A 12500-nucleotide genomic window follows, 5' to 3' on the forward strand; every position below is an offset into this window, starting at 1 on the left:
AGGATTGATCAGTCCTTGGTTCCATATATTGGGGAAGATGCCAGAGCTGAGGATGATGTTAAAGAGTTTTAGTATAGCCAACACACTCTCTCTCTCTCTCTCTCTCTCTCTCCTTCTCTCTCTGTCTCCTCTTTCTCTCTCCATTCCCTCTCTCTCTCTCTCTCTCTCTCCATTCCCCCCATCTCTCTCTCTCTCTCTCTCTCTCTCTCTCTGTCTCTCTCTCTCTTTCATTCCCTTCTCTCTCTCTCTCTCTCTCTCTCTCTCCCTCTCTCTCTCTCTCTCCCTCTCTTTCTCTCTCTCTCTCTCTCTCCTTCTCTCTCTGTCTCCCCTTTCTCTCTCTCCATTCCCTCTCTCTCTCTCTCTCCATTCCCTCTCTCTCTCTCTCTCTCCATTCCCCCTTTCTCTCTCTCTCTCTGTCTCTCTCTCCCTCTCTCTCTTGGTCTCTCTCTCTCTCCCATTCCCTCTCTCTCTCTCTTCTCTCTCTCTCTCTCTCTCTCTCTCTCTCTCTCTCTCTCTCGCTCTCTCTTCTCTTGCTGTCTCTTTCAGGCCTAGACTGTCTATTCTATGTTTTCTTTTCTAAAAACAAATGATTATAATAACCTCTTTCTCTATTTTTCCGTCTCCCCATCCCTTCCTGCCCCTCTCTCTCTTCCTCCCTTTCTCTCTCTCTCTACATTCATTTCCACCCCCCAGGCTTTTTTATTTAATAAATGTTTTACAACAGACATTGTTTCATTTGAGTCATTATGACTTGGTTTGCCTCAGAGACATTTTAAAGATGTATTTAAGGGACATGTTGGGACATGTGTAGGGCTCTGTCAATGTGACCATCCTCCCTCCCTCCCTCCCTCTACCTCTCTACCTCCCTCCCTCCTTCCATCCCTCCCTCTCTCCCTCCCTCCTTCCCTCTCTACCTCCCTCCCTCTTTCCCCCCTCCTTCCCTCTCTACCTCCCTCCCTCTCTACCTCTCTACCTCCCTCCCTCCCTACTTCCCTCTCGCCCTCCCTCCTTCCCTCTCTACCTCCCTCCCCCCCTCTACCTCTCTACCTCCCTCCCTCTCTACCTCTCTACCTCCCTCCCTCCCTACTTCCCTCTCGCCCTCCCTCTCTACCTCCCTCCCTCTCTACCTCTCTACCCCCTCCCTCCCTACTTCCCTCTCGCCCTCCCTCCCTCCCTCCCTCTCTACCTCCTTCCCTCTCTCCCTCCCTCCTTCCCTCTCTACCTCCCTCCCTCTTTCCCCCCTCCTTACCTCTCTACCTCCCTCCCTCTCTACCTATCTACCTCCCTCCCTCCCTACTTCCCTCTCGCCCTCCCTCCCTCTTTCCCCCCCTTCCTTCTCTCTACCTCCCTCCCTCCCTCTACCTCTCTACCTCCCTCCCTCTCTACCTCTCTACCTCCCTCCCTCCCTACTTCCCTCTCGCCCTCCCTCCCTCTTTCCCCCTACTTCCCTCTCTACCTCCCTCCCTCCCTCCCTCCCTCTACCTCTCTATCTCCCTCCCTCTCTACCTCTCTACCTCCCTCCCTCCCTACTTCCCTCTCACCCTCCCTCCCTCTTTCCCCCTCCCTCCCTCTTTCCCCCTCCCTCCCTCCCTCTCTTCCTCTCTACCTCCCTCCCTCCCTACTTCCCTCTCGCCCTCCCTCCCTCTTTCCCCCTCCTTCCCTCTCTACCTCCCTCCCTCCCTCCCTCTACCTCTCTACCTCCCTCCCGCTCTACCTCTCTACCTCCCTCCCTCCCTACTTCCCTCTCGCCCTCCCTCTCTACCTCCCTCCTTCCCTCTCTACCTCCCTCCCTCCCTCTACCGCTCTACCTCCCTCCCGCTCTACCTCTCTACCTCCCTCCCTCCCTACTTCCCTCTCGCCCTCCCTCTCGCCCTCCCTCTACCGCTCTACCTCCCTCCTTCCCTCTCTACCTCCCTCCTTCCCTCTCTCCCTCCCTCCCTCCCTCTCGCCCTCCCTCCCCCGCCCTCCCTCCCTCTCTCCTTCTCTCCTCCCGAGGTAACTAGCTGTGTTAATGGACTTTACGTGTTCAGTGTTAATGGAGGTACCTGTCCAGTCAACTCAGGTCTGTTTGTATGTGACCTGTTTGTATGTGACCTGTTTGTGTCTAGTGTGTTGGTGTCTAGTGTGTTGGTGTGTGTTTGTGTCTAGTGTGTCTGTGTGTTTGTGTCTAGTGTGTGTTTGTGTTTGTGCATAGTGTGTGTTTGTGTCTGTGTCTAATGTGTGTGTGTGTGTGTGTGTTTGTATCTAAGGGTGTGTTTATGTGTCTAGTGTGTGCGTGTGTGTGTTTGTGTTTAGCGTGAATGTGTGTGTTTGTGTGTGTTTGTGTGTGTGTGTTTGTGTGTGTGTTTGTGCCTTGTGTGTTTGTGTCTAGTGTGTGTGTTTGTGTGTGTGTTTGTGTCTAGTGTGTGTTTGTGTCTGTTGTGTGTTTGTGTGTAGTGTTTGTCTAGTGTTTGTGTTTGTGTCTAGTGTGTGTGTTTGTGTGTGTTTGTGTGTAGTGTTTGTGTAGTATTTGTGTGTTTGTGTGTAGTGTTTGTGTAGTATTTGTGTGTTTGTGTCTAGTGTGTGTGTGTAGTGTTTGTAGTATTTGTGTGTTTGTGTGTAGTGTTTGTGTGTGTGTGTCTAGTGTTTGTGTGTTTGTGTGTGTGTGTCTAGTGTTTGTGTAGTATTTGTGTGTTTGTGTCTAGTGTGTGATTGTGTCTAGTGTGTGATTGTGTGTCTAGTGTGTGATTGTGTCTAGTGTGTGATTGTGTCTAGTGTGTGATTGTGTCTAGTGTGTGATTGTGTCTAGTGTTTGTGATTGTATTTGTGTGTGTGATTGTGTCTAGTGTTTGATTGTGTCTAGTGTGTGATTGTGTCTAGTGTGTGATTGTGTCTAGTGTGTGATTGTGTCTAGTGTGTGATTGTGTCTAGTGTGATGTGTTGTGTGTGATTGTGTGTGATTGTGTCTAGTGTGTGATTGTGTCTAGTGTGTGATTGTGTCTAGTGTGTGATTGTGTCTAGTGTGTGATTGTGTCTAGTGTGTGATTGTGTCTAGTGTGTGATTGTGTCTAGTGTGTGATTGTGTCTAGTGTGTGATTGTGTCTAGTGTGTGATTGTGTCTAGTGTGTGATTGTGTCTAGTGTGTGATTGTGTCTAGTGTGTGATTGTGTCTAGTGTGTGATTGTGTCTAGTGTGTGATTGTGTCTAGTGTGTGATTGTGTCTAGTGTGTGATTGTGTCTAGTGTGTGATTGTGTCTAGTGTGTGATTGTGTCTAGTGTGTCTCCCTCCCTCCTTCCCTGATTCCCTCTGTGTCTCTAGTCCCTGATGTGTCCCCCTGATTGTGTCTACTCCCTCCCTGTCTATCTGATTCTAGTGTGTGATTGTGTCTAGTCTCTAGTTCCCTGTGTGATTGTGTCTAGTGTGATTGTGTCTAGTGTGTGATTGTGTCTAGTGTGATTGTGTCTACTTGTGATTCTAGTGTCTCTACCTGTGTGATTGTGTCTCCCTCCCTGATTGTGTCCATGTGATTGTGTCTAGTGTGTGATTGTGTCTAGTGTGATTGTGTCCCCCTCCTTGTGTCTAGTCTCCCTCCCTCCCTGTGTGATTGTGTCTAGTGTGTGATTGTGTCTAGTGTGTGATTGTCCCTCCCTCCCTGGTTCCCTGTGTGATTCCCTCCCTGTGTGATTGTCTCTAGTGTGTGATTGTGTCTAGTCCTTCCCTGTCTATGTGTGATCCCTCTAGTGTCTGATTGTCCCTCTCTGATTGTGTCTGTGTCTAGTGTGTCTAGTGTGTGATTGTCCTCTGTGATTGTGTCTAGTGTGTGATTGTGTCTAGTGTCCCTCCTGTGTCTAGTGTGTGATTGTGTCTAGTGTGTGATTCCCTCTAGTCTCTTGTGTCTAGTGTGTGATTGTGTCTGTCTCTGTCCCTCCCTGTGTGATTGTCTAGTGTGTGATTGTGTCTAGTCCCTTGTGTCTAGTGTGTGATTGTGTCCCTCCTTGTGTCTACCTCCCTCCCTCCCTACTTCCCTCTTGTGTCTCCCTCCCTCCCTGTGATTGTCTCTTTGATTGTGTCCCTCCCTGATTGTGTCTAGTCCCTCCCTCTTTCCCCCTGTTCCCTGTGATTGTGTCTAGTGTCCCTCCCTCTAGTGTCTGATTGTGTCCCTGTGTGTCTAGTGTGTGATTGTGTCTAGTGTCTGATTGTGTCTAGTGATTGTGTCTAGTGTGTGATTCCCTCCCTCCCTCTAAAAGTATTTAATGTTAAATATATTATCAAAGTTTAAATTATTCCCTTCAAATTTCCTTTAGGCAAAGCACCACATTATTCCCTCTGTCTCCAACCCTCCCATCCTTTACATCCCTTTGTGTCTAGTGTCCTTCCCTCTCAGTAGATTGTTTCCCCCTCCTTCCCTCCTCCCTCCCTCCCTCTAGATGACCTGATTGTGTCTCAGAGTGAGTCCCTCCAGATCCCAGTAGGGATGACCAGGGATGTTGTGTCCCTGAGTCCTCCAGATCTAGGCAGTATCTACCTGTCCAGGGATGTTCTCTGTTGTGAGTCCTCCAGATCCCAGTGTGTGACCAGGTGTCTAGTGTTTAGTGATCCAGATCAGAGGCAGTGTGTCTCTGTTTAGTGTCTGTCTGATCAGAGGCTCCCTCCCTCTCTAGTGTCTGACCTCCCTGTTTAGTCCCTCCCTCTAGTCTCTGACCTTGTGTCTAGTGTGTGATTCCCTCCCTCCCAGTTCCCTGTGACCTTGTTCTCTAGTTTGTGATCCCTGTGTCTTGACCAGTGTGTGATCTCTGTTTAGTGAGTCCCAGATCAGTTCTACCTCTCTAGTGTGATCTCTGTTTAGTGAGTCCTCCCTCCCTCTAGTCTGGATGATCCCTGTGTCTAGTGAGTCCTCTATCCAGTGGTCTATCTGTGTCCTCCAGATCCCTGTGATTGTGTCTAGTGTTTAGTGATCCCTCCCTCTCAGTCTCTACCTGATCCCTGTGTCTCTAGTGTGTCCCTCCTGATTGTGTCTTGTGTTTGCAGTGGTGGAAAAAAGTAAAGTACTCCTTGTCATTCATGAGTAAAAGTATTTCATGTTAAATATATTATCAAAGTTTAAATTAAAAGTATAAATCATTTCATATTCCTTATTTTGTGTTTAATGTAGGATAGCCAGGGGAAAACTCCAACACTCAGACATCATTTCAAAAGATGCGTTTGTGTTTAGTGACTCCTCCAGATCAGAGGCAGTAGGGAGGACCAGGGATGTTCTCTGTTTAGTGAGTCCTCCAGATCAGAGGCAGTAGGGATGACCAGGGATGTTCTCTGTTTAGTGACTCCTCCAGATCAGAGGCAGTAGGGAAGACCAGGGATGTTCTCTGTTTAGTGAGTCCTCCAGATCAGAGGCAGTAGGGATGACCAGGGATGTTCTCTGTTTAGTGAGTCCTCCAGATCAGAGGCAGTAGGGAAGACCAGGGATGTTCTCTGTTTAGTGAGTCCTCCAGATCAGAGGCAGTAGGGATGACCAGGGATGTTCTCTGTTTAGTGAGTCCTCCAGATCAGAGGCAGTAGATTGGGATGTTCTCTGTTTAGTGAGTCCTCCAGATCAGAGGCAGTAGGGATGACCAGGGATGTTCTCTGTTTAGTGAGTCCTCCAGATCAGAGGCAGTAGATTGTTCTCTGTTTGAGTGAGTCCTCCAGTCAGAGGCAGTGGGATGACCAGGAATGTTCTCTGTTTACTGAGCACTGATCAGAGGCAGTTGGGTAAGTGTGTGTGGGGGATGACCTGTGTGGATGTTCTCTGTTTAGTGAGTACTGTCAGAGGCAGTAGGGATGACCAGGGATGTTCTCTGTTTAGTGAGTGTGATCAGAGGCAGTAGATGACCAGGGATGTTCTCTGTTTAGTGAGTCCACCAGATCAGAGGCAGTAGGGATGACCAGGGATGTTCTCTGTTTAGTGAGTCCACCAGATCAGAGGCAGTAGATGACCAGGGATGTTCTCTGTTTAGTGAGTCCTCCAGATCAGAGGCAGTAGGGAGGACCAGGGATTTCTTGTTTAGTGAGTCCTCCAGATCAGAGGCAGTAGGGATGACCAGGTGTGATGTTCTCTGTTTGAGTGAGTCCTCCAGATCAGAGGCAGTAGGGATGACCAGGGATGTTCTCTGTTTAGTGAGTCCTCCAGATCAGAGGCAGTAGACGACCAGGGTTGTTCTCTGTTTAGTGAGTCCTCCAGATCAGAGGCAGTAGGGATGACCAGGAATGTTCTCTGTTTAGTGAGTCCTCCAGATCAGAGGCAGTAGGGATGACCAGGGATGTTCTCTGTTTAGTGAGTACTCCAGATCAGAGGCAGTAGGGATGACCAGGGATGTTCTCTGTTTAGTGAGTCCACCAGTTCAGTGGCAGTAGTGATGACCAGGGATGTTCTCTGTTTAGTGAGTCCTCCAGATCAGAGGCAGTAGGGATGACCAGGGATGTTCTCTGTTTAGTGAGTCCTCCAGATCAGAGGCAGTAGGGAGGACCAGGGTGGTTCTCTGTTTAGCGAGTCCTCCAGATCAGAGCCAGTAGGGATGACCAGGGATGTTCTCTGTTTAGTGAGTCCTCCAGATCAGAGGCAGTAGATGACCAGGGATGTTCTCTGTTTAGTGAGTCCTCCAGATCAGAGGCAGTAGGGATGACCAGGGATGTTCTCTGTTTAGTGAGTCCTCCAGATCAGAGGCAGTAGGGAGGACCAGGGTGTTCTCTGTTTAGTGAGTCCTCCAGATCAGAGCCAGTAGGGATGACCAGGGATGTTCTCTGTTTAGTGAGTCCTCCAGATCAGAGGCAGTAGATGACCAGGGATGTTCTCTGTTTAGTGAGTCCTCCAGATCAGAGGCAGTAGGGATGACCAGGGATGTTCTCTGTTTAGTGAGTCCTCCAGATCAGAGGCAGTAGGGATGACCAGGGATGTTCTCTGTTTAGTGAGTCCTCCAGATCAGAGGCAGTAGATGACCAGGGTTGTTCTCTGTTTAGTGAGTCCTCCAGATCAGAGGCAGTAGGGATGACCAGGAATGTTCTCTGTTTAGTGAGCACTCCAGATCAGAGGCAGTAGGGATGACCAGGGATGTTCTCTGTTTAGTGAGTCCTCCAGATCAGAGGCAGTAGGGTTGACCAGGGATGTTCTCCGTTTAGTGAGTCCACCAGATCAGAGGCAGTAGGGATGACCAGGGATGTTCTCTGTTTAGTGAGTCCTCCAGATCAGAGGCAGTAGGGAAGACCAGGGATGTTCTCCGTTTAGTGAGTCCACCAGATCAGAGGAAGTAGGGATGACCAGGGATGTTCTCTGTTTAGTGAGTACTCCAGATCAGAGGCAGTAGGGATGACCAGAGATGTTCTCTGTTTAGCGAGTCCTCCAGATCAGTGGCAGTAGTGATGACCAGGGATGTTCTCTGTTTAGTGAGTCCTCCAGATCAGAGGCAGTAGGGATGACCAGGGATGTTCTCTGTTTAGTGAGTCCTCCAGATCAGAGGCAGTAGGGAGGACCAGGGTGGTTCTCTGTTTAGCGAGTCCTCCAGATCAGAGCCAGTAGGGATGACCAGGGATGTTCTCTGTTTAGTGAGTCCTCCAGATCAGAGGCAGTAGGGATGACCAGGGATGTTCTCTGTTTAGTGAGTCCTCCAGATCAGAGGCAGTAGATGACCAGGGATGTTCTCTGTTTAGTGAGTCCTCCAGATCAGAGGCAGTAGATGACCAGGGATGTTCTCTGTTTAGTGAGTCCTCCAGATCAGAGGCAGTAGGGATGACCAGGGATGTTCTCTGTTTAGTGAGTCCTCCAGATCAGAGGCAGTAGATGACCAGGGATGTTCTCTGTTTAGTGAGTCCTCCAGATCAGAGGCAGTAGATGACCAGGGTTGTTCTCTGTTTAGTGAGTCCTCCAGATCAGAGGCAGTAGGGATGACCAGGAATGTTCTCTGTTTAGTGAGCACTCCAGATCAGAGGCAGTAGGGATGACCAGGGATGTTCTCTGTTTAGTGAGTCCTCCAGATCAGAGGCAGTAGGGTGACCAGGGATGTTCTCTGTTTAGTGAGTCCTCCAGATCAGAGGCAGTAGGGATGACCAGGGATGTTCTCTGTTTAGTGAGTCCTCCAGATCAGAGGCAGTAGGGATGACCAGGGATGTTCTCTGTTTAGTGAGTCCTCCAGATCAGAGGCAGTAGATGACCAGGGATGTTCTCTGTTTAGTGAGTCCTCCAGATCAGAGGCAGTAGGGATGACCAGGGATGTTCTCTGTTTAGTGAGTCCTCCAGATCAGAGGCAGTAGGGATGACCAGAGATGTTCTCTGTTTAGCGAGTCCTCCAGATCAGAGGCAGTAGGGAGGACCAGGGATGTTCTCTGTTTAGCGAGTCCTCCAGATCAGAGCCAGTAGGGATGACCAGGGATGTTCTCTGTTTAGTGAGTCCTCCAGATCAGAGGCAGTAGGGATGACCAGGGATGTTCTCTGTTTAGTGAGTCCTCCAGATCAGAGGCAGTAGATGACCAGGGATGTTCTCTGTTTAGTGAGTCCTCCAGATCAGAGGCAGTAGATGACCAGGGATGTTCTCTGTTTAGTCAGTCCTCCAGATCAGAGGCAGTAGGGATGACCAGGGATGTTCTCTGTTTAGTGAGTCCTCCAGATCAGAGGCAGTAGATGACCAGGGATGTTCTCTGTTTAGTGAGTCCTCCAGATCAGAGGCATTAGATGACCAGGGATGTTCTCTGTTTAGTGAGTCCTCCAGATCAGAGGCAGTAGATGATGACCAGGGATGTTCTCTTGATAAGTGTGTGATTTGGACCATTTTCCTGTCCTGCTAAGCATTCTAAATGTAACAAGTACTTTTGGTTGTCAGGGAAAATGTAATGAGTATAAAGTACCTTATTTTCATTAGGAATGTAGTGGAGTAAAAGTAAAAGTAGTCAAAAATATAAAGTAGTTTAGTAGAGTACAGATACCCCCAAAAATGACTGAAGTAAGACTTTGTCTTGTGGGTGTGTCTGTGTGGGTGTGTTTAGTGTGTTGTGTGTGTGTGTGTCTGTGTGGGTGTGTTTGTGTTTAGTGTGTGTCTGTGTGTCTTTCTAGTATGTGTGTGTGTCTAGTATGTGTCTAGTCTGTGTCTAGTGTGTGTGAGTGTGTGTGGGTATGTCCGTAGGGGTGTGTTTGTGTTTAGTGTGTGTGTGTTTCTAGTATGTGTGTGTGTGTAGTGTGTGTGTGTGTGTGTGTGTGTGTGTGTGTGTGTGTCTAGTGTGTGTGTGTGTGTAGTGTGTGTGTGTGTGTCTAGTGTGTGTGTGTGTCTAATGTGTGTCTAGTGTGTGTGTGTGTGTGTGTGTGTGTGTGTGTCTAGTGTGTGTGTGTGTTAATGTGTGTGTGTGGTGTGTCTTGTGTGTGTAGTTTGTGTTTAGTGTGTGTGTGTCTAGTGTGTGTGTGTGTCTAATGTGTGTCTAGTGTGTGTGTGTGTCCGTAGTGGGTGTGTTTGTGTTTAGTGTGTGTGTGTTTCTAGTATGTGTGTGTGTGTAGTGTGTGTGTGTGTGTCTAGTGTGTGTGTGTGTCTAGTGCGTGTGTGTGTTTATTTGTGTGTGCGAGAGATTGAACTAGGTGATACACCGTCTGTCTCAGTATGTCAGATTCACTATAACACCATCCTGCCATATCCACTCTTTCCAATGAAGCTACGGAAAGGCTACAAAGGGCTACGTCATGTCAGGTTGTTAAATTAATATCTAACCATATGAAGTTTTGATGAGATAAAGTGAGACTCCATACTGTTATAGTACCGTTAAAATCGTGCTATATCAGCTCTACATAGATCCTTCATCTATTCATGCAGTTCTTAGGAAACATGCACACTGCATATTTTACTCCCTTTTAATTAGGGGGACACCAGCAGGAAACACCCGGTGAAATTGGAGGGCGCTCAATTCAAATTAATAATCGTAATTTTAAACATTCATGAACATACAAGCATTTTATATCGGATAAAAGCTTAAGTTGTTGTTAATCTAACTGCGTTGTCTGATTTGCAATAGGATTTACAGCGAAAGGCTTCATAAAATCACAAATAGCGATTAAATAACCAGTCTTAGGTCAGCTTTACCGAAAAAGCACACCATGCAATAATTTGAGTACAGCGCTCAGACAACAAATCAAGCCATACAGATATCTGCCATGTTGTGGAGTCAACAGAAGTCAGAAATAACATTATAAATATTCACTTACCTTTGATGATCTTCATCAGAATGCACTCCCAGGAATCCCAGTTCCACAATAAATGTTTGATTTGTTCAATAAAGTCCATCATTTATGTCCAAATACCTCCTTTTTGTTCGCGCATTTATCCCAGTAATCCAAATGCTCAATGCGCAATCGCTTAGTTCAGAAAAAGTAGAGCAGACGAAAAGTCTAAAGTTTCTGTTACAGTCCGTAGAAACATGTCAAACGATGTATAGAATCAATCTTTAGGATGTTTTTATCACAAATCTTCAATAATGTTCCACCCGGAGAATTCCTTTGTCTTCAGAAATGCAATGGAACTCAAGCTAACTCCCACGTGAACACACGTGGTCAGCTCATGCCTCTCTGGCAGACCTCTGACTCAATCCCCTCTCATTCCCCCCTCCTTCACAGTAGAAGCATCAAACAAGGTTCTAAAGACTGTTGACATCTAGTGGAAGCCTTAGGAAGTGCAATTTGACCCCATAGACACTGTGCATTCGATAGGGAATGAGTTGAAAAACTACAAACCTCAGATTTCCCACTTCCTGGTTGGATTTTTTTCTCAGGTATTTGCCTGCCATATGAGTTCTGTTATACTCACAGACATCATTCAAACAGTTTTAGAAACTTCAGAGTGTTTTCCATCCAAATCTACTATTAACATGCATATATTAGCAACTGGGCCTGAGTAGCAGGCAGTTTACACTGGGCACCTTATTCATCCAAGCTACTCAATACGGCCCCCTAGCCTTAACAAGTTAACGAGTTACAGTGAGAGTCTATGGTGTCCTCATAAAACAATGATACAATAACAGTATGAGTACTCCACTCTACTCTACTCGTACAGCGTGACATGCCAAGTGTATTCATTTATTTTTAATCTTTTTTCACTCTTTCGTCATATTTGTGGTCGTTAAAAGTGAGTTTCGGTGAGACTCGATAATGATAACATATTCATCTGACTATTCATCTCACATACAACGTGACTTGTCAAGTTTTTAAACACCTCTCTTTCATTCTCTCACTGTCTCTCGCTTTGATTGTTTCTCATTGATTCTCTCATTGATTCTCTCTTGTGTATTTCTGCAGTCAGGGGTCACTACCATTCGTTACTAAGCAGAGCTGATGTGCAATTTGTGGTCTCTCCACTTATAAACATTGAATCACTAGTGTTCTCTCCACTTATAAACATTGAATCACTAGTGTTCTCTCCACTTATAAACATTGAATCACTAGTGTTCTCTCCACTTATAAACATTGAATCACTAGTGTTCTCTCCACTTATAAACATTGAATCACTAGTGTTCTCTCCACTTGTAAACATTGAATCACTAGTGTTCTCTCCACTTATAAACATTGAATCACTAGTGTTGTGTCATATATTTTAATCATCACAATCTAACACCTTTTTCACCTGGTTGTGTGTGGGTCTCCTACAGCCAGCCTATCAGGTGCCTTAAATTCCACATAGAGCTGTTCATTTTCTGTTAATTTTCTGTCTGATGTCATGTTTTGTTTCAGACCAGGAAGAGAAGCTGCTGGTTTTACCAACAGCTAATAGGGATCCTAAATCCCCCAAATCTTCATGTTATCAACGTTCTCTCTCCTAGTGTGGACCTGGTTCATGCTCAGCTGCGTGTGTGTGAGGGACGCAGTCTGCCTGAGCTGGGGTTAACACAGGAGACCATCAGGGTGAATGGTTGTGCCATACAATGTAGAGTCACTACTGAAGACCCGGCCAGAGGCTTCCAACCAGACACAGGACGACTGGAGGTAGGGTTACACACACACACACACACACACGGACACACAGACACAGACACACAGACACACAGACACACAGACACACACACACACACGACACACACACACACACACACACACACACACACACACACACACACACACACACACACACACACACACACACACACACACACACACACACACACACACACACACACACACACACACCTGTTCTACCAACAGCGGGACTTGAACCTACAACCTTCTGTGCATCTCATGAAGGGTTAGGGTTAGGGAGGGTGGGGGGTGGAGGTGGGGAGGGAGTGAGGAGAGAGAGAGACAGATAATTAATGAGAGAGAGAGACAGACAGACAGACAAACAGACAGATCCACAAAAAATTCAAAAACAAATCCAATTTTGATAGACACCCATAACTAATGAGTGAAATATCACAGTGTGACATCACAGCAGCAAGATGTCGTGTTGCCACAAGAAAAGGGCAACCAGTGAAGAACAAACACCATTGTAAATACAACCCATATTTATGTTTATTTATTTTCCCTTTT

The 12500-nt window shown here is 46.9% G+C and overlaps 1 protein-coding gene across 1 annotated transcript in view; it reads left to right on the plus strand.

Moving 5' to 3' along the window:
- The window catches only part of LOC112240916 (pyruvate carboxylase, mitochondrial-like), a 492742-nt gene that overhangs the window by 82225 nt on the left and 398017 nt on the right, over nucleotides 1–12500 (plus strand). The window contains exon 3 of the mRNA XM_042329317.1: nucleotides 11798–11960. Within this exon, the coding sequence (XP_042185251.1) occupies nucleotides 11798–11960 (163 nt within the window). The remainder of the gene's footprint in view (nucleotides 1–11797; nucleotides 11961–12500) is intronic.

The sequence above is a fragment of the Oncorhynchus tshawytscha genome, linkage group LG10 (assembly GCF_018296145.1).
Source record: "Oncorhynchus tshawytscha isolate Ot180627B linkage group LG10, Otsh_v2.0, whole genome shotgun sequence".
NCBI classification, from domain to species: domain Eukaryota; kingdom Metazoa; phylum Chordata; class Actinopteri; order Salmoniformes; family Salmonidae; genus Oncorhynchus; species Oncorhynchus tshawytscha.